Source organism: Euprymna scolopes, chromosome 21 (assembly GCF_053919585.1).
Source record: "Euprymna scolopes isolate OS-2025 chromosome 21, ASM5391958v1, whole genome shotgun sequence".
NCBI lineage: Eukaryota > Metazoa > Mollusca > Cephalopoda > Sepiida > Sepiolidae > Euprymna > Euprymna scolopes.
Window position 1 is genome coordinate 23225222 of NC_136502.1, and position 25953 is coordinate 23251174.

Consider the following 25953-nt stretch of genomic DNA (forward strand, 5'->3'; position numbering starts at 1 on the left):
ATATATATATAGTCTTTGAAGTTTTTAACATTTGAAACTATACAAAAAATTACTTTTTATCATTCGTTAAAAAACAACCCATCTAGTCAGTAAGTCATTTAATCACCTGCAATCACTGCATCAACTCTCTCGAATTTACTATAATACCAATTTTTTTTATTTTTCAAGGGATCATCAGTTGTTTACCATGAAACACTGTTTCGGATATTTAAAAACAAAACAGTATATTACATCATGGCTCCCCAGCAGTGTTGATCAAACACCACCACCCTTAATCTTAGGAAGAAGACATGTTACAAAAATTTGATCCAATTTCCTATTCTTAATTGCAATTACTAACCTTTTCATAGTATAAAATGAATTTCTTACCTGTGCGATTCATCGATTTCCACATTTAAAATGGATACATTTTTTAATTTATCAGTCTTGTATTTATAAGATTTGGATTAATCCATTTAACTACTTATCACCCCCACTATAATTAGTAGTTTGTATATTTACATTCTTATTTATTTAAAATTAGATATATAAAGGTTAAAAATATTTTATTTTTACATATATACATTTTTTTTTTTATTATTTATTATATCTATAAATTTATTATATGTAATTATAAATACATTTTATACATTGCTAATATAGTTTTGGATTTCCTTTATTAATATAGTCTGGTTTATCTTAAATGATTCAAAAGCATCAGGATATATATATATATATATATGTGTGTGTGTGTGTGTGTGTGTGTGTGTGTGTGTGTGTGTGTGTGTGTGTGTGTGTGTGTGTGTGTGGTTGCTTTTATTCTACTTATTGTGCAATATCAACATATGGTTACTATTCTTCTAGTTAATTTCATATAAAAGAAATTTTAGATTATTTCATACTGAAACACAATGCTTGTAATTAATTCATACCAAGTGACTCACAGACGAATTGCTATTTTACCTATAGAGGAATGAAGGTGTTCATGCCTTTCCCTCTGGTATTGGCATGTAAGTGAACACACAGTAGGATAGATCACATGGGATTTGAATTCATCTGGACGATTCCATATTCTGTGTCAGAATCCATTACACTACACATGCCAACTTTTACATTTATGCATATATTTTAATTCATGTACGCACATATATCTATATATCTAGTTGCATCTGTGTACATATATATATATATATATATATATATATATATATATATATATATATATATATATATATATAATATGAAGCTGAATGTGCGCATGTATGTGTGTATGTATGTGTGTGTGTGTGTGTGTGGTCACGAATAGGCTCCTATATGGTTGACTATTTTAAAAAACTAATTACATATAATGATAGAAGATGTATCAAGACACAGGAATGGGTATGTTTGATCTGGCAGAACAGTGGTTCATTAAAATTGTGGGGTCTGCGTTCGCGCCTGGTCCACAAAGTATGGAAATGAAAAATTTTAAAATTTAAAAAAACGTTTACAGGTGTTTTTGGTATAGACGTACATAAGAATACTTTGGTAAGTATGTTTTAACTTAAATAGGAATGGTATAATAAAATTGTGGGGTCTGCGTTCGTGCCTGGCCTCCATAGAATTGAAATAGGCACAAACTTTAATAAAGACTTTTCATATGTATCTGCGTAAGTATACTTTGATAATTATGTTTCAGGTTGAAGAAATATAGTATAATAAAATTATGGGGTGTTCGTTCGCGCCTGACCTCCATAGAATGGAAATATGTCACAAAGTTTAGAAGGTTTTTTAATATAGATCCACAGAATATTGTGATAAGTGCTTCAGTGTGAACAGGTATGGTATAATAAATTATGGGGTTTATCTATTTTATTTTTACTTTCATCATATTTTGCTTTGGTTTTGATACCCCCAAATTCGAAGCTATCTCTTTACAACCCTTCCTTTTCATAACCTATCATACTTTCATAAATCAGAATCCATTTTCTGACGGCTGTTTTTGAACCCAATTAACGACGGGTATTTTTGCTATATATATATATATATATATATATATATATATATATATATATATATATATATATATATATATATATATATAAAGGTCGGAGGTTACATCGACAGAGATGTGGTGAAAAAAACACTCAAGATAAGAATAGTAGTCGGAATAATCCAAATATCTGAAACTCAGAAGTTTTTAAAGAAATTTGTGAAGTGATCAGGACCGGTGAAGCTAACTAGTATCTACCATAAGGAGACAAACGAGACATTGAAATTAGAATCGTGTTTGTGAACGTGGAGAATATTAGCATCATTGTAAACCAGAGACTTTGTAAGTTGATAAACTATATTACTTGCAGAAATGGAAAGTGCTCATTTTTCGTTTTCAGAAACAGAAATGTTCCTTTTTAACAACATAAGAAGATTGCTAGCTTTTCAACTTTGGCATCACATTATTATAGGAAACAAGATGAGAACAGTAATCGAAAGAATGTGAATAATACAAATAATAAGTCGTTATCTAAAAAATTTCAAAACTATTGAACACGTTTTTTTTGTTTTGTTTTTTTTTGTTTTTTTTTATCATCACTTGCTTATGATTGGTAGTATGATTAAAGTTACAGTTCTTAAATTATCCTCCAAGGAATTTTAGTAGCTTTCGGAGTCTTCTTTTGTATTTGATCTTCATTCAAATCAATTGAAATAGATGACCCTGTCCCCCCCCGTTCCCCCGAAACAAGATGACACCAGGTACAATATGCATCCTGACACTCTGGAGGTGACATCAATTGTTTCTTAAGCCAAACACCTGCAATAGTCCATCTGCCCTATACACGTATACATTTTGGTGAGAAGCAAATGCGAAAGATAGAATGCTATGGGCATCAACAATTTTTGGTTGCCTTTTGGCGTGAGTGGGTGTGTAGTAAGAGTATGACCTCGTGAGTGGAAGAAATACATTTATAAAAAATAAAATATATAAAAAATTAAATAAATTATTTTGGCTGTTTCATGCAATCGCTGAATTAATATGCTTTCTCAAATTCACAATAGTCCTAATGTTATTTCAAGGATCATCAGTTGTTTACCATGAAACATTGTTTCGTGGATTTAAAAACAAAACTGTGTATTAAATCATAGTTTGCCAGCAGTGTTGGTGAAACACAAGAACTAAAATATTTCAGAATATTAGATTTTTTTGCGGGGGGGGGGTCCAGATTAATTAGGCTAACCTATCAATGTTTTCAAAAACGTATCTCTCTCTGTCTTTCCCTCTCTCTCTCTCTCTCTCTCTCTCTCTCTCTCTATATATATATATATATATATATATATATATATTTATATATATATATAACTACTTCATTTACTCACACAAATTTAATATACGAAAGTATAGATTTATGCGTAAACTTTAAGTATTTCCTTCAAAAGTGCTCAATACGTAGGTAGAGCTAGTTAGTAATTTATAAAGTATATATGGCGATTAAGCTACACTGAATATTCTGCGTTTCATCCACTGTAGGATTCGTCAAGCTTATGCGCGAATTTTGTGGTTGCTCCTTGTTTTTATATATGTTGAGGATTTCTAGTTAGCCAATCAGCTTTTCAGTATCCACCGCGCCCCCTCCTATCAGCCAATGGGCATGCATTTTATCGAACAAAGGATCTGTTTTAGAACTAGCTTAGTGGCCATATAGTGTAGCTTAATCGCCATATATATTTTATAGATTACTTTATATATATATATATATATATATATATATATATATATATATATATATATATATAAGCGAGATAAGACACTGATAGAATTTAGATGAAAAATCCTGATAGATATTACTTGAAGAAATATTTTCAAGGTAATCCTAGCCAATAGGAAAAGCTCAATATTTAAGAATAGAGCAATATATAAGTTTGGTGGTTAAATTTTAAATGCTGAAACTGAAAAAAACAACATATAGACACATATATTCGATTTAAATTCTGAAAAAAACAACATATAGACACATATATTCGATTTAAATTCTGGAAAAACAACATATAGACACATATATTCGATTTAAATTCTGAAAAAACAACATATAGACACATATATTCGATTTAAATTCTGAAAAAACAACGTACAGACACATATATTCGATTTAAATTCTGAAAAAACAACATATAGACACATATATTCGATTTAAATTCTGAAAAAACAACATATAAACACATATATTCGATTTAAATTCTGAAAAACAACATATATACATATATATTCGATTTAAATTCTGGAAAAACAACATATAGACACATATATTCGATTTAAATTCTGAAAAAAAAACATATATACATATATATTCGATTTAAATTCTGGAAAAACAACATATAGACACATATATTCGATTTAAATTCTGAAAAAAAACATATAGACATATATATTCGATTTAAATTCTGAAAAAACAACATGTAGACACATATATTCGATTTAAATTCTGAAAAAAAAAACATAAAGACACATATATTCGATTTAAATTCTGAAAAAACAACATATAGACAGATATATTCGATTTAAATTCTGAAAAAACAACATATAGACACATATATTCGATTTAAATTCTGAAAAAACAACATATAGACACATATATTCGATTTAAGAATTTATTGTTTGACAAAGCAATACAATACAATAAATTCTTAAATCGAATATATATGTCTATATGTTGTTTTTTCAGAATTTAAAATTTAACCACCATATATATATATATATATATATATATATATATATATATATATATATATATATATATATATATATATATATATATATCATTGCTTTGAATTATTTGGGCGTCCACCATCTTTGAATTTATTAAAAAGTACAAAAGTTTCACAGTATTGTAGACCCTCCTTGCAATGTGTGATATATGTACAAATTGTAATGATAGTAATTTCCGGTTAAAACTTTTATATATATATATATATATATATATATATATATATATATATATATATATATATATACATATATATATATGTGTGTGTGTGTGTGTGTGTGTGTGTGTGTGTGTGTGTGTGTGTATAATGTCTGAAATAAGTCAAACCTTCAACATAAGGTCACACCATTTTCATCAAGCTGTAAAGTTCGGAACGTCTAAACAAACTGACATGATCGATTAGGTGACTATCATACGTCATCGATGCCACTGGGACGGAAAGAATACACAGTATTACCATAAGTTACATTAGTCTATGGAGAGTTTCTTGTTTAATGAATTCGAATTCGTTGATGAGAAACGTGCTCTCCAATTAAGTTTAGTTAACTCTTTACAATGATCCCGAATAATTTATCATTTTATAATTCCCTATAAATATGTCACAGTATTTTATAATGCTATAATTTTTTTATGTTTTATAGTGGTTTATAATGCTATATTTGTCTTTATATATTTTAATGAAGTGTATAACTTTTTAGTTGTTTATATCTTTTATAGGATATAATAATGCAATGATTTTCTTTATGTTATGCTATAACTTTAATTTTCTACTGCTTTTTCTATTTTTTTTTTTACATGGAAATCACTACTTATCAAGGCCCAATGGCTACTCGAGGATAAGGGTTATTATGTGTACAGTATTCAATGGGATAGTGTAGCAATAGTATTGGAGAATTGATAAGGTGTCATTACTTAGGGGGGGGGGCGGTTCATCAGGAATTTGTTTGTGTTGGACTTGAAGACATCCAGGTTGAAGTCGGGAGGGAAACAGGCAAGCAGAACAGAGTTCCACAGGCGTGCAGTTCTAAGAAAGAAGCTTTGTTTGTGGAATCTACGTTTTGATTTAAGCACAGATAAGGAATGGGGAAAATTATTGACAGTGGTTTCAGCTAGTCGGGTGTTTTTTGAAAATGATTGGCGAGGGGGAACCAGAGAATGGAGCTCAGGCGATCACTTGCCATGAAAATAACGATAGAACAAAGATAGGCTCGCTACGTCTCGTCTGTGGGAAAGAGGTTGCAGAGAAGAGAAAAGGGCATCCCCCACTAAGCCACGAAGTCTATTTTGTACTCTGTCAATGCAGGATAGGCTGTTTTTAGCAGCTCCTGCCCAGATGTGGCAGCAGTACTCCATCTTTGGACGTACTTGGCTCTTATATAGATAGAGAATTGCATCATTAGTGAGATATCTTCTGGAGCGGTAGAAGGATCCCACCATTTTCCCAGCGACCTTGGCCACAGACTTGATGTATGTGTTCCATTTAAGATCAGAAGTAAAGGTCAATATTTTATAGGAGTTTGTTATAATTGTTTACCTACATATACATTATTGAATTTTAAAATGCTATGGTGTTCTGTATATATTATATAGCATTTGATTCTCTTCATATATTTTATTGTATTACACTGTTATGATTCTCTGTATATATTGTATATTTTATAATTCAATAATTCTCTTTAAATATTAAATAGTATTTTATAATGCCAAACTTCTTTTGATCTATTTTATAATGCCACACTTCTTTTGATCTATTTTATAGTAATTCAAGTTATAATCGCCTATAATAGTTCATATTTTATAATGCTGTGATTCTCTTTATATATTGTATAACACTTAATAATGTTTTAATCCTCTTTATGTATTTTATAGTAGTTTAATGAGTTTCTTACATATTTTATAATGTTATAATTGTTTTCAATAAAGTTTTGTTAAAAGTAATTTAGATTCAAACACATCTTTGAAAAGAGGAAGCGGGTTATTGCCCATTCAGCCCAATAAGACCCAGATAAAGTTTTATGCAAAGAGATTGAAGAAGAGGTTAGAGTTAACTCCAGCCGGCAGCGTTTAAACCAAGAACATAAAACAATGACGATGTTTCAATGGAAAATAGAGAAATCCTGGGTGATATAGAAAAAGAGAAGATGAGATCAAAGGAGATGAAAGAACTTCTGGAAATGAAACCGAATATAGAAGAAGCTCAAGATCTAGAAGGCAATAAAACAGTCTTTGGATGCTCTGCTTCATTTGCATATGATTTGATTTGGTTGGTCCGTTTTAGGGCATAGACACCTTCATATAATTAAGAATCTGAAACAGATTATATATTGGGAGTCGTTCATTCTATATAAAGTATAATGAGATTAATTGAAAACAAATAACCATTTTATATGTTGAGGGGGGTTTGAGGTTTATACCTTTCTGAATTGTATTAGTGCACAAATGGACATAGAATTGACAATTGCACATCAATTATATCCACGTCCACATTTACATATGAGGGAATATACTTATATTTAAATTCTCACTGTTCATCAAGTTCCGTCTGTGTTTGTTTACAATCACGTCAGCTGATATTTGGGTTTCACAATGAATGTCCTGGAAAAATCACTTCTGATTAATGTTTACGAATTTTTAATATGCAAACGGACTTGACTGTTTTTTTTTTGTTTTTTTTTCAGATTAACAGAATATTTTAAAAACTATTAAACATTAATCAGAAGTGATTTTTCCAGAGCATTCATTGTCAAGCCCAAATATCAGCTGACGTGATTGTAAACAAATACAAAGGGAACTACTAGAAACACATGAACAGCTAAATTACATTTACATACTGGTTCTTGGCAGATTGTTCACTCTATAGTCAAGACCAATGTGCATTTGTTTATGTATGAGTTAACTCATCACACAAAATTTAGTCAACAAAAAGTGACCTTATCCCTTATCCGTCTTATTATTTTTTTATTCTTATATTGTTTTCTTTTTTTAGGGAATCAGAAATAATAATAATTTATGAAATAAGAAATTACTGCCGTAATTCTATCATTTTAGAGTGAACACTAGAAAACAATATTTTTTCCGTCAATTTTGACGAATGATGTACCCTAGAGGTATTGATACTGATACGCAAACAAAAGCATACCGTAAATACAGTATGTCTTAATGTATTATCTATCTATATATCTATAAAAGTGAACGTGTCTGTCTGTCTGTCTGTCTGTGTGTCTGTCTGTCTGTGTACATTTCCCTACGCAATAACTCTGTCAATTTTTAGTCTATAGACTCTAAATTTGAAATACCGGGTACTGAGATTTGGGAAAATCGATGTGACGGGTGTCAGCCAGAAATTTGGCTGTTAAGGGGTCAAATTTCAACGATTTGACCTTTAAGAACTCTACCAAACGCCTCCGACAATTTTGGGTCTAGACACTTGAAATTTTAGATATAGGTTCCTTGAACCTGGATCCAACTTAATAAAGTGATTTGAGCCCGAAACAATAAATTTTAAGGGGTCATAATAGGGGTCAAAGTTTTAAAAAATTAACCATTTTTTTTTTGTTTTTTTGCTTTTTTTGCACAGCATACACCTCCAAACACCCGAGCAACGCCGGGCACCCCTGCTAGTATATCTATAAAAGTGAAAGTATCTGTGTGTGTGTGTGTGTGTGTGTGTGTGTGTGTGTGTGTGTGTGTGTGTGTGTGCCTGTGTATATTTTCCCACGCAATAACTCTGTCAATTTTTAATCTACAGACTCAAAATTTGATATACAGGGTACTGATATTTGGGAAAATCGATGTGATCGATTTTTGGTCAGAAATTTGGCGATTAAGGAGTCAAAGTTCAACGAGTTGACCTTTAAGAACTCTACCAAACTCCTCCGACAATTTTGGGTCTACACACTTGAAATTTTAGATATAGGTTCCTTGGACATGGATCTAACTTAATAACTTGATTTGAGCCCAAAACAATAAATGTTAAGGGGTCATAATAGGGGTCAAAGTAAAACAAATTGACCTTTTTTTTTGTTTTTTGTTTTGCTCAGCATACACCTCAAAACACCCAGGCAACATCGGGCACCCATGCTAGTGCTAAAACAATTTAGAACTTTTATCGAGAAAACTATAAAAGAGGATTGAACCTGGTTTGTACTTATATGACGGACCATCTACGTCATTTTGACATGATGGTTAGAAAGTTTGCTAATTTGCTATGAAATACCGTTTAAATCCTCGGTTGAGTTATACCATGAACTAAAATAATTACTTAACCTCTCCTTGTTAAAACACTCAGCATTATAAGGCGTGAATCAAGAGTAAGTGGAGCAATCAAGAGAAAGGTGTATCGCCCGCTCCTACATCCCAATAAAAATGGAACCTTTTGGATCGCCTTCAACTACGGGCGACTATTTAGAAAAACCAAGTACTATAAACAAATTTTCATCTAGATGCTATAATTCATAACTAACGGGACCTGTGGAAATTCCACGGCGAACTCTTTCATATTAAATATATTGATATTGCCATTCTGTAGATGTTCAGCATAAATGGAGACGCCCTGCTATTATTGTAGCTCTTTTATTAAAACTGCAAAATTATTTATCTAAGCTAGCAGGGACGTCCATAAAATACGATTAAATATGATATTTTAACTTATACAAATAGAGTAAATTTTCTATCGATTCTTATATATCATAAAATTTTGATTTAAAATTTTTTTTTTAAATATATATCCATATGACTTGGGTGCATCACCTTACTCGAAACCAAAACCAAACCCAAAATTTATATATATATATATATATATATATATACATATATATATATATATATATATATATATATATAATATATATATATATATATATATATATATATATATATATATATATATATATATATATATATGACTTAAGTTCCTTCAGCTTTAATCGAAACCGAAACCAAAACTTATGAAGAACTTTCGGTAAAATTTTTTATTACAAGAAATGGAAGGTCACAACAATTAAACTAGAATCACTCGGAAGAAAAAAGGTGTAAATGTGACACACAAAATAACACACAAGCTATCGTATTAATATATAGATTTTTGCACTCCTCTCCTTACTTTTCCTCCTATCACCATGACAACTAAGATGACTCTCAACTTGACAGGAGAAAGAAAGAGAGATGGAAAAAAACTCATAGTATAACCAGCAACAAACTACTGTCCTGTCATGAAGATTATTCAGGTTTCACGTTATAAACCTGAGAATAAACACAGGACCCAAGAACCTTTCAGACTGAGAAAATAACTATTATATCAGAAAACAATGGAGACATATGTGCATCCAACGTACAGAACGTGCCAAGAATTCTCCATAAGTTTTGGTTTGGTGCACGCTTTTCTTGGCACTGTCTTAATTTTGTCTTTGATGTCCCTCTTCAGTTCAGGAATAGTGTGAAGATTATTCCGATAGATATTATTTTCGAGATGACACCACAGATAAAAATCTGTGTGGTTATGATCCGGTGAATATGAATATGAAGACCGTTTATGATCACACCCCCCTACTGATGAAACGATTACTAAAGTGCCCTTGCATATCATTGAATGGTGATAAAATGAAGACTGTTGGACGTTCATAACGAAAACTTGATGGATAAATCAGACATGTGATTAAGTTTGTTTTTAACATATGATAGGATTGTAGAAAGGATAACGAATTTTATTAACGACGAATATCGTTTTTTATGGGTGGGCAAGTTAGTTTTTTGTGGGGGGGGTGTCTCATCATGTATATCACATTTCTTAATACGTTATATTCTTAAAGAATTTATTTAACACGTTTCTTTTTTAAATAATACTCAATTTCGGTTTTTAAAAATACACAGACTCAAGATCGGCATTATATTAAGATTGATACCGACTTCTGTCATCCTTGTATACTAGAATATGAAAAGGTTACTCAATACGAATATTTTTCTATGGTCGCTATTTTTGTTTCGTTATCTGTTAACCATCCCTTAAGAAAATGCGACTTGATATTTATAAGTACAAACACAAGTGTATTGCCACGTCTGACTACATAATGCATTGCATATAAAGATGCAGTTCAATAGTCCTACCGACGACGCCCTATTCTTTCCCTCATATTTTTTTTGTTTATTTTCTTTTTTTCTTTTGTAACTCCATCTTGACAATTCTGCATAGCACAAAATTGTTTTACATAAATTCATTCAAGCCCCTTTTCACCTCCACCGATATCTTATTTAATCCTTTTCCGTTCATTCCTTTCTTTTTATCTTCCCGCCATTTTACAATTTACATATTCAACATTTTTTAAAAACTTTCTCCATTTAAATTTGATCATAGATTTATTTATTTCTTTTTCATTCTGTCCTTACGATTGTTGCAAAATATTCCCATTCGTTTTTGTTTTTTTCATTCAAATAAGTACACCATGAACACGGGTAAATTCTGTCGTCTTTTCTCTTCATCTTTTTTTTTTTCATCTAACTTCAACGTCTACTTCCTTCTTCCTTTTTTTTTGTACTTTATCCTTGTTTCATTTATTTTTTTTTTTTTTGCTTTTTTTTTTTCTTCTTCACCTTTTCCGTTGCAATTGAACCATCTTGCTCAATTCTTTTTCTATTATATTTTTTCATTTGTTTTTCAACTTCCTTCTTATTAATCCTCTTCTCTTCCTTTTTTTGCTTTATCCCCCTCTTCTCTTTCATTCTAGTTCTTCCACTTTTATTCCACGATTTTTATTTCTTCTTTTTCTCTTCTTCTTCTTCTTCTTCTTCTTCTTCTTACCTTTTCTTTCACTTTTTCTTCTCTCCTCGGCTTTCTTCTCTTTTCCCATTTACCTTCTTCGGCATTAACTTCTCTTTCTTTCTTTCTTTTTATCCTCCTCTTCTATTTTCTCCATTTCCCTCTTCTATTTCTTTCCACTCGTCTTTCCTCTTCTTCTTCTTCATTCTCTTTTCTATTCTTCCCATTTATTCTCCTTCTCTTTCCTCATTTCATTCTTTGCACGACACTTCCCCCTTCCATACGCCGTTACTATTTTCTTCTTTTTAACTTTTCATCTTCTTCGTCCTTCTCCAATGCAATTTAAACCTTACTCCACATTTTTTTTAAATATTTTTGTTTCTACTTTCAATCTAACCATTCCTTCAACCTCCCTCACAAAATGAATCAAACCATAAACTTTTACATGTAAATAATCCTGTCTCCTTTTTACGAAATCTATTTTACTTTTAAATTCTTCTTCCTTTTGGTTCTCTTCTCCGTTTTACTTCTTTTATCTTCGATGTAATTTAAACCTCACCTCCTTCCTCTTCCCTTCACCTAACTTAAAAACGTACTCCTTCCAATTGCTCTCCCAAAACTCATCTTTCAACCTTAATGCAAATTCATAATTTCTGCTTTTCTTTCTTTTTCTTCTTCCGCCACCACCAGCAGTAAGATGAATCTCAAGCTGACACCATTTAGCTTCCTCTCCTCATCGCCGACCTCCATCCTCCCGTGTCCTCTGTCAGTGTAGGTGGCAAAATGGAAAGGCCCTCCATTTGTCTTTTATACATTGTCTATGATGGAATCCCGTTATGCATTCACATGCAAAGTAGACTTGCATCTATAATGACTTCAATTTTTTCAGGAATCATTCCTCCTTCACCCACTCTCCCTCAACATCTCTCTCCCTCTCTCTTTCTCTATCATTTACTTTTTAAAATTTCCCTTCGGTCATTTACATTCTACACTCTATTCAGTTCAGTTTCTGACTTCTTTCTTAATTTCCTTCCTTTCGACTTCAGTTACTCTCTCCTTCTTTAACTCTTCAAATTCGTCTTTCCTTTCTTTTTCTAGCATTTTTTTTTCCATGCGTTTATTTCGATTCTTTATTCTCTCTCTCTCTCTCTCTCTTTCTCTCTCTCTCTCTCTCTCTCTCTCTCCATTACGGTCCTGGATATAACCTTAAACTATATCCAGTGGTGAGGCCCCAGCTTGCGAGCTTTGAGGAGTGTGGAGCCACCCTTTAATTGCCATTGCTCCCGGGTCCACTCTGATCCGGGGTGGTAGTACCTGTTAGGGTCCCAACTATGGGTTAAATAGAAACCGACTTGAAAACAACAAATACACTCTATCAAAAACATTTTCTTCAAACTCTTTGGATTCGGCATTAAATAACCCGAAAAAGGGTTGATATGCCGTAAAAAAAAAAAAACAACCAACAACCAACTCTCCATTACACTTATTTTCTAACGCTCTTTATCCTTTTGTCTATTCTTTTTTCTTTCACATTCCATTTATTTCTATTTTCTTTCTTTCTTTCTTTTCATTTCTCTTTTATATGATTTACTCTTTCTTTCTCTTTTTATCCAATTCATAATTTACTCTCTCCCTCTCTTTTCCTTTTCCTAATTAAATCACTCTTTCTATCTTTACTTTAATTTTCCTTTTCTTATAATCTACTTTTTCTTTTCTCTTTTCACTCTCTTTCTTTCTTTTCTGTCTTTTCTTTCTCTAACTCACAATGCTCCGATTATCATTTTTCCTTTCCTTTCTCCAAAATTTTTTTCTACCTATCTCTTTTATCCAAAATACTTTCCTTCTCACTCTCTTCCTCTTTCTCTCATGCCTAACCTTTCTTTCTTCCTATCCACCCTTTCATGCTTTTCTTTCCCTCTAGCCTCCATTTCTTATTTCCATATACACACACTCTCTCTCTCTCTCTCTCTCTCTCTCTCTCACACACACACATATACACACACACACATACACACACACACACACACACTCTGCAAATTCTACTTAACAATAAGCATCCACTAAGTGCATATCCCTCCTCCTCCCCGCATTCAACTACTGCTTTCCTTTGTATTCCAAACGCATTAGAATTTATTTTCAACTTTCTCACTTCCTCCATGTTTTTTCCCCTGTATTTCAGAAAGAAACCAAAAATGATTGAAAAATTTCTTAACAAAGGAAACCAAGATATTGTTTCATTGTTATGCAAAACTCATACACTTGTAAGCGTGGCTAAGAGATAAAACACTGAATTCTTACGTTCGAGTCTTTCATTATTCATATAGATGGATGCCTGTTCTGAACATATAGTTTTCATCTGAGCTTACATATGACTGTGTAGCCATCTTGTAACGACCCGAGGTCGATGACACAGATACGATTTGATGCACAGAGAATATGTGCCCTCAACACATTATTCGACCCCTTACTGTTATTTGTCTATTTCAAATATGCCCGCTACTCTTTTGTTTTTATTTTTCACCCCAAACAAGGCTTGGAATGTGAAGGGTTACTATTTGGAAGCGTGTCTAACAGAGGACTATGGGGAGTTGAGCTGCGAGATGTCTGTTCACATAATATTTAAACTTTAACAGGTAAGTAAAATAAGGGAAGCAGGAAACAGGAAGGGAATTCCAAAGTCTAGCAGCAGGGAGAAACTATCAGAGTATAATAAAAAAAAAAAAATCACGATAAAAAAGCAGAAAGGAATCTGCGACCTCAACAGTGAAGTGGGGGCATTTTATTGTTTGTCAGATTAGTTAGGAGTGTGTACGTGAAGGGGGCACAAGTACTATAGGTTCATCAGAGCACATTCTATTAAAGTACTTGTAAAATAAGTAAAGGGATGCAATATTGCAGTAATGAAACAGGGATTGGAGCTTGGCCGATAGTGCAGGACTCTTTTCCTAAACTCTCTTTTATGGATTCTGTCTATGAGTGCTAGACTCGTGGCGGATGCATCAGATCAGATGTGGAAACAATACTCCATGCATCGGCGATTGGAAGCTTTGTAAAAATATACTCTCTGGTAGTCTCTCCCTGATTTCACTCAACCAATCAGAACTTCTCATATCTTCCTAAATTCTTTTTTTTATATAAAAGGTATTTTAACTGACATTAATGAGTCACCGCTGACAAAAGCCAAAGACCAATCAAGAAGAATGAACAATACTACAAAAGGATATAAAACGGTAATGGATGATAGAATTTGATAGCTTAAGACGGTTGCTTGACAAGTATTTGTTAACATTGAACTTGAAAACGACCATGTAGTGAGATGAGGAGAAGCTCCATGGTATGGTGTTCCACAGAGTGGTAGTTCTTAGAATTCATGAAAGCTCTGTTTGGTTTACATTAACAGAGGAAGAAAGAAAAGTTCTCTCTGCTTTATAGAAATCATTCCAGACAAGGCATGAAGCCACTTGATGTAAGGAGCTGAGAAATACTTCAATGTCAAAATCTTGCCAACGATAAAAGTTAAATAGAATAGATTTTGATTCAGAAAACAGCATTTTTTTCCTCTTTGTCAGAAACATTGCTCATAGAATATGAGGACTAAAGAACAAAATAAGGGAAGCAAGAGTTATACAGTTGCCAAAAGTAAATGCAACATCCACGTTCTACTTTCCTTAATTACTGGTGAGAACCACAGATTGGAGTTCAGACGGTATTTAAAACAGTTTAACTGCTGCAGCTTTATCCAGGACTGTGACAAAATTATCAGTACTCTCAAAACGGCAAATCACACCACCCTCAGACACAGCATTGAACTTTTTCATAATAGCTTTTGGTATAATTATTTATATTCACACCAGTGTACTCATTTTTCTTTTCATATTCAAAATATTTTGGATGCTGTGTTCTCAGAAGTAGGACTTTCTTGTCTGCTTGATCATGTCTAATTATTCAGCCTAATGAAACAACAGAAACCGGAAGTTAAAATGAGAATACAATCTTGATTATAACCAAGTGATGCCCGATCCTACCAGTATATTAATAAATTACAGAGTGCCAGCCGAAATTGCCAACATCTTAAAACAATATAACTTATAACTGTTGAACCAAACTTCTTATCAAAGTTCTGAGAAATTAACCATCAAACATTCATAGGTTTCATTATTTCGTATTCATACCAATGCTCGTAGCTTTTTTTATGTTATGATATATTTTAGTTGCAGTATCCTCTGACTATCTTCAAAATTTATTCTTACGTCAAATACTTTATTTTACTAATGAATCATTATTTATTAAGGCCAAAAGCCACTCGATGATAAGGGTTAATGAGACGTTAAATGATGAAGAATATTATGCGAAGATTGAAGATGGTGAATGGAGTGATCAAAATGTGAATTACTTATGACAAGTATGTGTTGATATTTGATTTGAAGACGACCCTGTTGTAGACCACAAGTAAGCAATCCGATGGAAACATTAATTTAATTTATTGCGAGCAATTATCCTCATCTTTTTTTTTATTAGTTGTTTCATGACGTTTCGGCCAACTATTCCTCTGGCCTTCATCAGAAGACGGATAGGAACTCTGAATATCCTGACTGCTTTCACTACAATTACTGCCTTACTGAAAGCGGGTTCGTGATTAGAGCTGGTATATCTTTAGTATGAAGCTTCAACATACCTTTCTCCCTAGAGTATTTATGACTTAACAAGTCAATCAGATCCTTGTAAGAAAGAAAGAATCCGTAGGTACTCCTATTCATCACATTAGTTGAACACAAATACCTTTAGCTGCAGGTAAATTGTAGGGGGTCACACTTTTCTCAACAGTATTAGTGTGGAATTGAACATAAGAGATCTGATAAGATTTGATCCCGCCATAGCTGACTCCATAATCCATAACAGTATCCATTATGTTAATCACTCCTCACCCAAAAGAAGAACCTAAAACAAACATTTCTAAACAGTGTAATGATATCTAAATGCGGGTATGTGAAAATAATCTTACAAACGGTATTTTCCATATAAAGTTAGAATTAGTAGAAAATCCCATCAGAAGCGAAAAGTTAATTTTTTTTTAACTTTGGGAGAATTGCTGCCATTCCTCTAGCGGGTATTGGTTGGGTGTATTATGTATTTGTACTGCATATTATATATATATATATATATATATATATATATATATATATATATATTATGCATTTATATATATATATATATATATATATATATATTATGTATTTATACTATATATTAGATGTGTACATGTGTATATATATATATATATATATATATATATATATATTATATTTATACTATATATTAGGTATTTATACTATGTATATCTATATATATATATATATATATATATATATATTAAGTATTTATACTGCATATTATGTATATATATTATGTATAATACTGTATATTATGTATATACATACATATTATTTCTTTATACTGTATGTTATGTATATATATATATATGTATGTATGTATGTATTATGTATATATATTATATTTATACTATATATATATATATATATATATATATATATATATAGATAGATAGATAGATAGATAGATAGATAGATAAATAGATAGATATAGAAATATATATATATATATATATATATATATATATATATATATATATATATATATATATATATATATATACACTCTACTACCAGTATTTGCTGGCCTTTCCCGGGGGTTGCTTTATGCCTTTTTTATGTTTATTTTTATCTGTATCTTTTGTAATTCCAATTTAAAAAAAAAAAAATCTTTTAATCCAATTATTTTTTAAAAAATCTTTTAATCCTAAAATTATTTTAGTAAATTTCGGTTATATTGACACCTTACTGATCAACGTAGCTCCCATACAGTGGATGCAACATGCCAGCAACAATCCAATTTCTCTGATTTGATCCCTTAGCAGCTATTCTTCAAACTCAAAACCAACTACTTTGACGAGGTTTTTGGGGGTGCATGATTACTTGAACTATATGCGAAAGAAACCACAGGATCAACATCGACTATCGATTCATTGTAAGAATTTATGTGGTTGTCGCTGTATAGTTCTACAATTAGGCAACTGTGTCGAAAATTTCCTTGTCTTATGTTGCCGGGCATACTACTTGTGCTTGGTTGTTGGGGCCTATGTTTTGTTAAACCGACATATAAGAAACCTCTGAATCACATTTTCACTAAATATGTGTGTAGACTGTTTTGCAATTTCTTCAGGATCAGTTGCTTGTTTAATGAACGTTCAAGGACAGAAACATAATTTACTTTTCCACTGCTAAATTTTCCAGTCTTATAAAATTCTTTGCAGTTAATAAAAAAAACTTTAGAAATTTATGGACAAAGTTTTGGCAGACCACGTCATGCAAAAAAAAAAAACACTATGAACGTACCCACAGTAGAATTTTCACGGCCCGTTGTTCTATCGTTGTTGCTAAGCGACGACATGGAAAAAATGGCTTTACCGATGATAGATAAATTAAAATAACGGTTTCGATTATCGATTATCGGTAATTATTGGGAGGGGGATTCTGAGACAAAACTTAACTAAGATCACTCCCAAACTTATATACTAAATTCTGTAAATTTTTTTAAAAAAGTGTTCAGCCGTTTCAGAGTCTATAAGGAACTCTCTCTCTCTCTCTCTCTCTCTCTCTTTTCTCTCACACACACACACAAAGACAAAGTTGCGTTCATATAATTGTAGAGATTATGCATAATGATAGAGAATAAAAATCATATGTAAGCCCCAGATGATTTTGTGATGTCCTTTTAATAACTTTTCCAACCGCTGTTATCAAGAAGAAAGAGACGACACTGATGAAAAGGAAGATGAAAGAACAAACCGCTGCTACGTGTCATCAAACCAACACGACTCAAGTTTTCTATGTGATGAGCCGATCTACTTGCATCAAAGAACTGGTGCACCGGAGTGCTACAACCTTTCTGTTCATTTCGAACATATTTATTCATGGAGTCTTGATGAAGAAAAATGTGTATATAGAGTGTGCTTTGAATAAATGAAAGCAGGATAAACAGAACGACATAAAGAAATGGAAGAAAGATATTTTAAATGGATTAATATCTACTATTGTGATCAACTGATTTAACTTGACAGTACAAATTCCTTACATGCGTATCACGAAGAAAAAACATGAATTCAAATAACAATAAAAAAAAGATCAATAAAAATCGATAAAAGTGATTTATTTATTTCGTTTATTTATAAAGCTGGAGGTTTTTGCTCATTTTTCACAGAAATAATGTTTCTTTGTTGCATCTGCTAGATAATAATCACCATTTTTTTTTTCGGATTTCATTTTGACGCCATTTTTTTTCTGATTTCATTTTGATGCCATTTTTTTTTAAATTTATCCTATCCTTTTTTATATTTAGTTATCTTTTTCTTTATTTAACTTTTTGTCTATTTTATCTTTATTATCTTCATTTATGTGTTTTGTCCATCAATTTTTGAGTCAGTAGTCAAGGAAGCAGATAATTATTTTCATTCCCTGATTCTTGTGCTCTTCTCCAGGAAGAAGGGGAAATAATATAAGATGGATGGGGCTGGCAGAAAACGCAGCAGAAATCAAAACCCAAAATTACAAAATTCGTGATAAAATGTATTTTTATTTTCACATTATATATATATATATATATATATATATATATGTATGTTGTTTGCAAAATATTATTATTTGATAAAGCGGAAATGCTCAACGGATCGACATATTATCAACATTATAATTGAGTTCTGTGTAAATAAAATCTGACAGAAAAAAATGGATTGGACAAAATGGCAGAAATAAAAATATAAAAAGATAAAACGAAAGCGAACAATGGATTTAAAAAAAAATGTTTTATGGAAAGAACGGAAATTTAAAAAGAAAACTATAAATATTGTTTGTAAGCAAAAACTAAAAAAAAAATATTTAAAATTAATGAATGTTAAAATAAAAATGGTACATGAAAAGCAATAAATGTTAATGGGAAAAAAATTGTTGAAAAAAAAAATGAAAAGGGAATGTTGAGATAATATAATAAGAAAGGATGGTATTAGAAAAAGTGAAAAAAAGGGAAGAAGAAATTAATTCATAAAAAATAATGTATAATAAACTAGAAAAAAAAAGGGCAAAGAATTGAATAAGAAAACAATCGGATAAAGAAAGAAAGAAAAATCGGGTAAAAAAACAAAGACGGGAAAGAAAAATAAGGAAGAGAGAAATAAAAATAATGACGAAAGAAATGAATTAAGAAAGAAAAAACTCAGATAAAAAAGATAGAAAAATCGGATAAATAAAAAAATATATGAATTTAAATAAAAAAGAAAGAAAAGCATGAAACACTAGTGTCTGCAGGTATAAAAATAATTATTTATTCTTGTACTAATGCTGAGTGAATCAACGTTTGTTTCTTAAAAGCTTCTTTTTTCTATACTAGACTTATGGGCATCACAAGCCCAAATTTTAGTATAGATTAAATTTCTGTTAATGCCAAAATAGTTTTGAAACATTAAAATAATTTCTAACGCTATTGATAATGTTTACCCATTCATTTATTCATTTTTTTAATAATGATTATGTTTGAATTCATGTTGTAAATCATAAATTTATGACATCATGCAAAAGTTATAATCATTTTGTGAAGGTAATGCTTAAAGCTCTATTTATAAGATAATCCAAATACCTCAGTTGGTAAAACCTCAGACTGAAGATCTAAGGGTTTCGATTTTAAGTCATGACTAGAGCTGTGACAACAGAATATTCTTTTCGATCTTTTAACTCTCAAGTATATATCCGACACAGTAATACATAGTCAATCAACCGAGAACCACATCCGTCTATATAAAAACATATAAGATATTAACGGATATATACTCAAGAGTCAAAACAATGAAAATAATATGCTGTTGTCACAGCCCTAGTTATAACAAAGAAAGTAAGAAAGAAAGAGATTATGAAGGAGCAAAGAATGGTAAATAGAAGAAGATGTTAAGAAGAAACAAAGGTAAAACAAAAGAGAAAGAAAGAAGTCGAAGAAAGTATGAAGATTGTGCCTGAAGGAAGGAGAATTAAAAACACATGAAGAGCAATAATGACTTGGTTGGTTGGTTGTTTTTGTTTTACGGCATATCAACCCTTTTCAGGTTATTTAATGCCGAATCCAGTGATTTTGAAAAACAATTTTTAATAGAATATATTTGAAAACAATTTCAAGTCGGTTTATATTTAACCCATAGTTGGGACCTTAACAAGTACTACCACTCCGGATCAGAGTGGACCTGGGAGCAATGGCAATTAAAGGGTGGCTCCACACTCCCAAAAGCCCGCAAGCTGGGGCCTCACCATCGTATATAGTTTAAGGTCACATCCAGGACCGAGCAATAATGAAGGAAAACATACGAATACAGAAAGAGCAATTGTGGAAAAGATAGAGAAAAAAATGAAACCAAAAAAGAGAAAAAAAATGAAACCAAAAAAGAGAAAAAAAATGAAACCAAAAAAGAGAAAAAAAAATGAAACCAAAAAAGAGAAAAAAAATGAAACCAAAAAAGAGAAAAAAAAATGAAACCAAAAAAGAGAAAAAAAATGAAACCAAAAAAGAGAAAAAAAAATGAAACCAAAAAAGAGAAAAAAAATGAAACCAAAAAAGAGAAAAACAAATGAAAACAAAAAAGAGAAAAAAAATGAAACCAAAAAAGAGAAAAAAAATGAAACCAAAAAAGAGAAAAAAAATGAAACCAAAAAAGAGAAAAAAAAATGAAACCAAAAAAGAGAAAAAAAATGAAACCAAAAAAGAGAAAAAAAAATGAAACCAAAAAAGAGAAAAAAAATGAAACCAAAAAAGAGAAAAAAAAATGAAACCAAAAAAGAGAAAAAAAATGAAACCAAAAAAGAGAAAAACAAATGAAAAAGAACTATCTTGAAAAAGAAGCAAATATGGAACTGAGAAGTTAAGAAAAATTGGTAAGAATGAAGTTAAATAAAGAAAATAGGAAAAGCAAAAAGAAGGCACAATCACGTTGACACACCGGTTCTCGTCAAATCACCGAAGTTAGGCAACGTTGAGCCTGGCCAGTACCAGATGAGTGACCATTTGGGAAGGCTAGGCGCTGTATGTACCTTTTGGGGAGGTTGGGCGTGGGGCCAGCACCCTCACCCCGAAAAAAGAACTCCTCGCTACAAAAGCATCTACCAAGTTGTAGATGGCCTGTGCCCCCCAGGGGCTCAAGGAAGACAAAGGGAACAAGAAGCATTCGAATGAGAAAAGCATAAATCTATTAGGGTGGAAAGATAAAGAAAGACCGAATGAAATGAATATAGAAAGAATGAAAGTGTGATGAATAGAAAGAAAGATGGAATTTCCAAATAAAAAAGAGAAATAAAAAGAAAAAAAGAAAGAAACAGTGAAAGGCTAACATAATAAAAAAAAGGTATAATAAATATGAATTAAAGGAAATTATTTTTCTCATTTTTTCTTTCTTAATTTAGGAATTGAGCACAAAGAAAAATCACGATAAATAAATGAATTTAAAAAGGAAGATAGTATAAAGAAAGAAAAGAATTAAGAGAAGCAGAATAAAAGAAGAAGAACCATGAATGAAAAAATTAAGAAAAATGTTAGAATGAAAATATAGATTTACTAGCCTGGGAGCCCGGCGTTGCACGGATGTTTGGGGGGGGGGGTATTTTGAGCAAAAAAACAAAAAAAAAACAAAAAAAAACAGTCAATTTTTTTAAATTTTTAACTCCTATTATGACCCCTTAACATTTATTGTTTTGGGCTCAAATCAAGTTATTAAGTTAGATCCATGTCCAAGGAACCTATATCTAAACTTTCAAATGTTTAGACCCAAAATTGTCGGAGGAGTTTAGTAGAGTTATCAAAGGTCAAATCGTTGAACTTTGACCCTTTAACAGCCAAATTTCTGGCCGACAACCGATCACATCGATTTTCCCAAATCCCAGTACCCTGTATATCAAATTTTGAGTCTGTAGACTTAAAATTGAGAGAGTTATTTCGTAGGGAAATGTACACACACACACACACACACACACACACACATACATACACACACGCACATACATACACACACGCACATACATACACACACGCACGCACCACGCAGATAGACACTTTCACTTTTATAGGTATATAGATTTAGGAATTGAGAAAACAGAAAAAAAAATCACGCTAAAAAAGCAGAAAGGAATAGAGATAAGGAGTATGAAATAAGGAAAGAGATAAAAGAATAAAAGAAGGAAAAATTTAATAAATGAAAAAGTTAAAAAACAGAATAAAAATATAAAGAAGGAATGAAATTAATATATACGAAAGAAAGAAGGAAATTGCGATAAATAGAAGGATGCAACGAGGAAAGACAGATAGAATTTTCAGATGAAGAAGAAAATAGAGAAGAGAAGAAGTATGGTTAATATAATGCGGCAAAGAAAGAATAATTTTTTATTTCTTTTCTTTCTTTATTTAGAAACTGAGGGAAAGAAACAAAAACTGAGAATTAAAGAAGAATAAAGAAAGTAAGAAATTTTTTTTTAAAAAGAACAGATAAAAGAAAAACAGCTAAGGAGAGAGAAGGAAATAAAGGAAGGAAATAAAGGAAGGAAAAAATATAATGGAAAGAAAGGAAGAATAATTTGGTACTTATGTATCTGTTATAGCACTGAAATAATAACGTTATTGTTTAGAAAGCCATTCTTAACATAAGAAAGGAAGAGTGTTTTGTAAGTATTCTGTACTTTCACTTAACAAATTAATAAACAAAAAAATAAATTTAACTCGAAAATACTATTTTTTAAAAAATATCGCGGTAACATAGCTGCATAAGCATCAATAATTTTTTCTTTCTTTCTTAAGGAACTCAAGGTAAAAGAAGCAAAAAAAATACGAAATAATAAAAAAGAAAAAGATGTTGAGTATAGGAAGACAAGGAAGGACAAAACTTAACAAAAATGATGAGAATAAATAAAAATAAATTTAAAAATTTAAAGCAAAAAAAAAAAAAATGAAAAGGCAACTTTAAAAAAAATGGTCGAAAATTTTCAGATAGAAAATGTAGTAAAACTTTAATTGGCATATAAATAATATTCATTTATTTTATCATTTGTATTTGGAAATTTTCTATTTTACTTACTTGAATTGTTGTTTGAAGATAATTCACTGCGGTGGAGGGAAATTTGATTCATGGTGAAAAACCTTTCTACATCAAAGGCCTTCATTGGATGTTTTCCACACTCGGTCCAATCAAGATAACAAATTAATGGCGAGGGAAGATGGGGGGGGGGTCGAGGAGAATGCAAAAAATAAAAAAAATGTTCCTCATTAGAAGCTTTCATTTTTTATTTCGTTGAATTTGATTTATTATCAAAAAAGCGCATCCGTTTTATGTTGTTCAGTGAAGGATCGTTTTTATACATTACTTTTATTTTTATTTATTTTTTTAATCCTTTGAGACGAGGCTTCATAATTTGTAATTGATTTTTTATTTATTTATATTATTTTGCGGACTGTTATCTTCATCTTTATATTTGTTGTTGTTTCATCACGTTTCGGCCATCTCATCCTCTGGCCTTCTTCAGGTGTTTAGTCTTGTAACTGTATCTTCAGTAATTACTGCCTTCCATAGTTGTTGTTGTCTCGCCGGGTTTTTGGACACCTAGTTATCTAGCCTGCTTTAAGTAGGATTGAAACCACTACCTTCAGACAATGCTCATCTGGAACTGTAGAGACTCAATACCTCTATCTACTGTGCCACGACCCCCCCCCCCGAAGAAGGCCAGAGGATGAGTTGACTGAAACGTGATGAAACAAAAACTATGAAGATGAGGATAACAGTCCGTAAAAAAAAAAATAAATAAATAAATAAATACACAGGATCGTTCTTATTTGAAACTGTTAAATACCCACTTTGTCAAGAACAAAAAACAGACATAACAGCTTTCTGGAAGTAACAAAGGTTTTCCTGTATTCACTGTATTCTTGCCAATACACAGTTCTTTACAATTTATCCCTTGAATATCTTTGTCGTTTAGTTGGGACGCTTTTGTGGTAGCTAATATTGAAAAGCCTCTACACTGTACAGGCGACAACTTTGATTGGAGTCCAACAGAAAATTAAAATCACTATCATTGTATGGAAAACATTTAGATTCTCATCAGAGACAGATAAACAAAAATTGTGTATAGGCGATAATTTTTTTTTTTTTTTTTTTAATTATGACATCATGAAATTTTTAGTTAAATTCTATTTAGAGTCACACATGAAATCTGAAAGCAAAACACTTTTTTCATTAATAGATATGTTAATAATATAATCGACAGATTTTTAAGATGGCGGCAGTTTTTATTATTGCAGAAAGTTTTCTATACTAACAGCTTCTTCCCTAGAACAGCTAGACTTCGGAATTCTTTTCCTGCTACCTACTTCCCAAACTGTACTGATATGCAGAAGTTCAAATGCAACGTAAACCAATATCTAAATACTTCTTAGGCATCGTCCCAATCAATAGCCTCTTACGTCCAAGTGGCAATATGTCTTGTTTGTGATGAAGGGAAGTAAAAAAAATGTGTTTTTTTTTTCTACGTAACACAAATTTTTTTTTTTTTTTACTGTTATGCCACCCCCAAAATAGGCACAATACCTCTATGACGTAAGGGGCTACTATTTGGGGCTAAATTTACACGGATACTCTAATGTAGGGAGTTGAGCAGTGAGATATCGTTTCACATTACACTTAAAACTATGTCAATAAACATATAAATCATAAAACAGAATAAAAGTAAATGGTCACAAATTTAATAGTTAATACTTGGTTGACATTGCCTTTGCTGTTTTTAATGCTAGGATCCTTCTAGGCATGGCATTGATCAGTTGACGAATATCATCTTGAGGAATTTCTTGCCATGTCTGATGCAATAATGCTAAAAGTTCAGGCTTAGAAGATGGCGTCCTTCTATTTTTGCAAAGGTTCCGATCTAATATGCCCCCAAAGGTTTTCAATCAGGTTCATATTTGGGGACTGACTTGGTCATGGAAGTTTATTAATCTTATTTTGGCTCAACCAATATTGTGTCGCCGTAGCAGAGTGACAAGGAACTTCGTCTTCTATAAATGGGGAGTTAACTTGGTTCAGTTAACCACTTCAGAATATTGGTAGGAGTTCTTCATGTAATATTGAAACGTATTTAGCAGAATTGATGTTTTCCTTGCATTCCACCAGGTCTTAGTGACCATCACTCCAAATTGCACCTTATATCAACTGAGAACCTCCAATGTTCCAGCATTGGCTGAAGTCTTTTTCAGTCAAACTCCACACCCATACACCTTCACTGTCTGGAAATAATGTAAATCGTAACTCATCAGAGAAAATAACATTGGTCTAAACGGTCATAGGGCTCTCCACCATCTCACAGGTCCAATCTTTTCTGCGTTTGATATTAGCAGGAT

General features: G+C 31.5%; 1 protein-coding gene across 2 annotated transcripts in view; it reads left to right on the forward strand.

Annotated features, from left to right (window-relative positions):
• The window catches only part of LOC145242054 (protocadherin alpha-6-like), a 191502-nt gene that overhangs the window by 85792 nt on the left and 79757 nt on the right, over positions 1 to 25953 (forward strand). The window contains exon 3 of one of the 2 annotated variants that reach the window (XM_080104950.1): positions 22979 to 23027. The exons of the other annotated variant lie outside the window; for it this stretch is intronic. Coding sequence (XP_079961076.1) covers positions 22979 to 23005 — 27 coding nt within the window. The 3' untranslated portion in view covers positions 23006 to 23027. The remainder of the gene's footprint in view (positions 1 to 22978; positions 23028 to 25953) is intronic. 2 annotated transcript variants of the gene reach the window in all.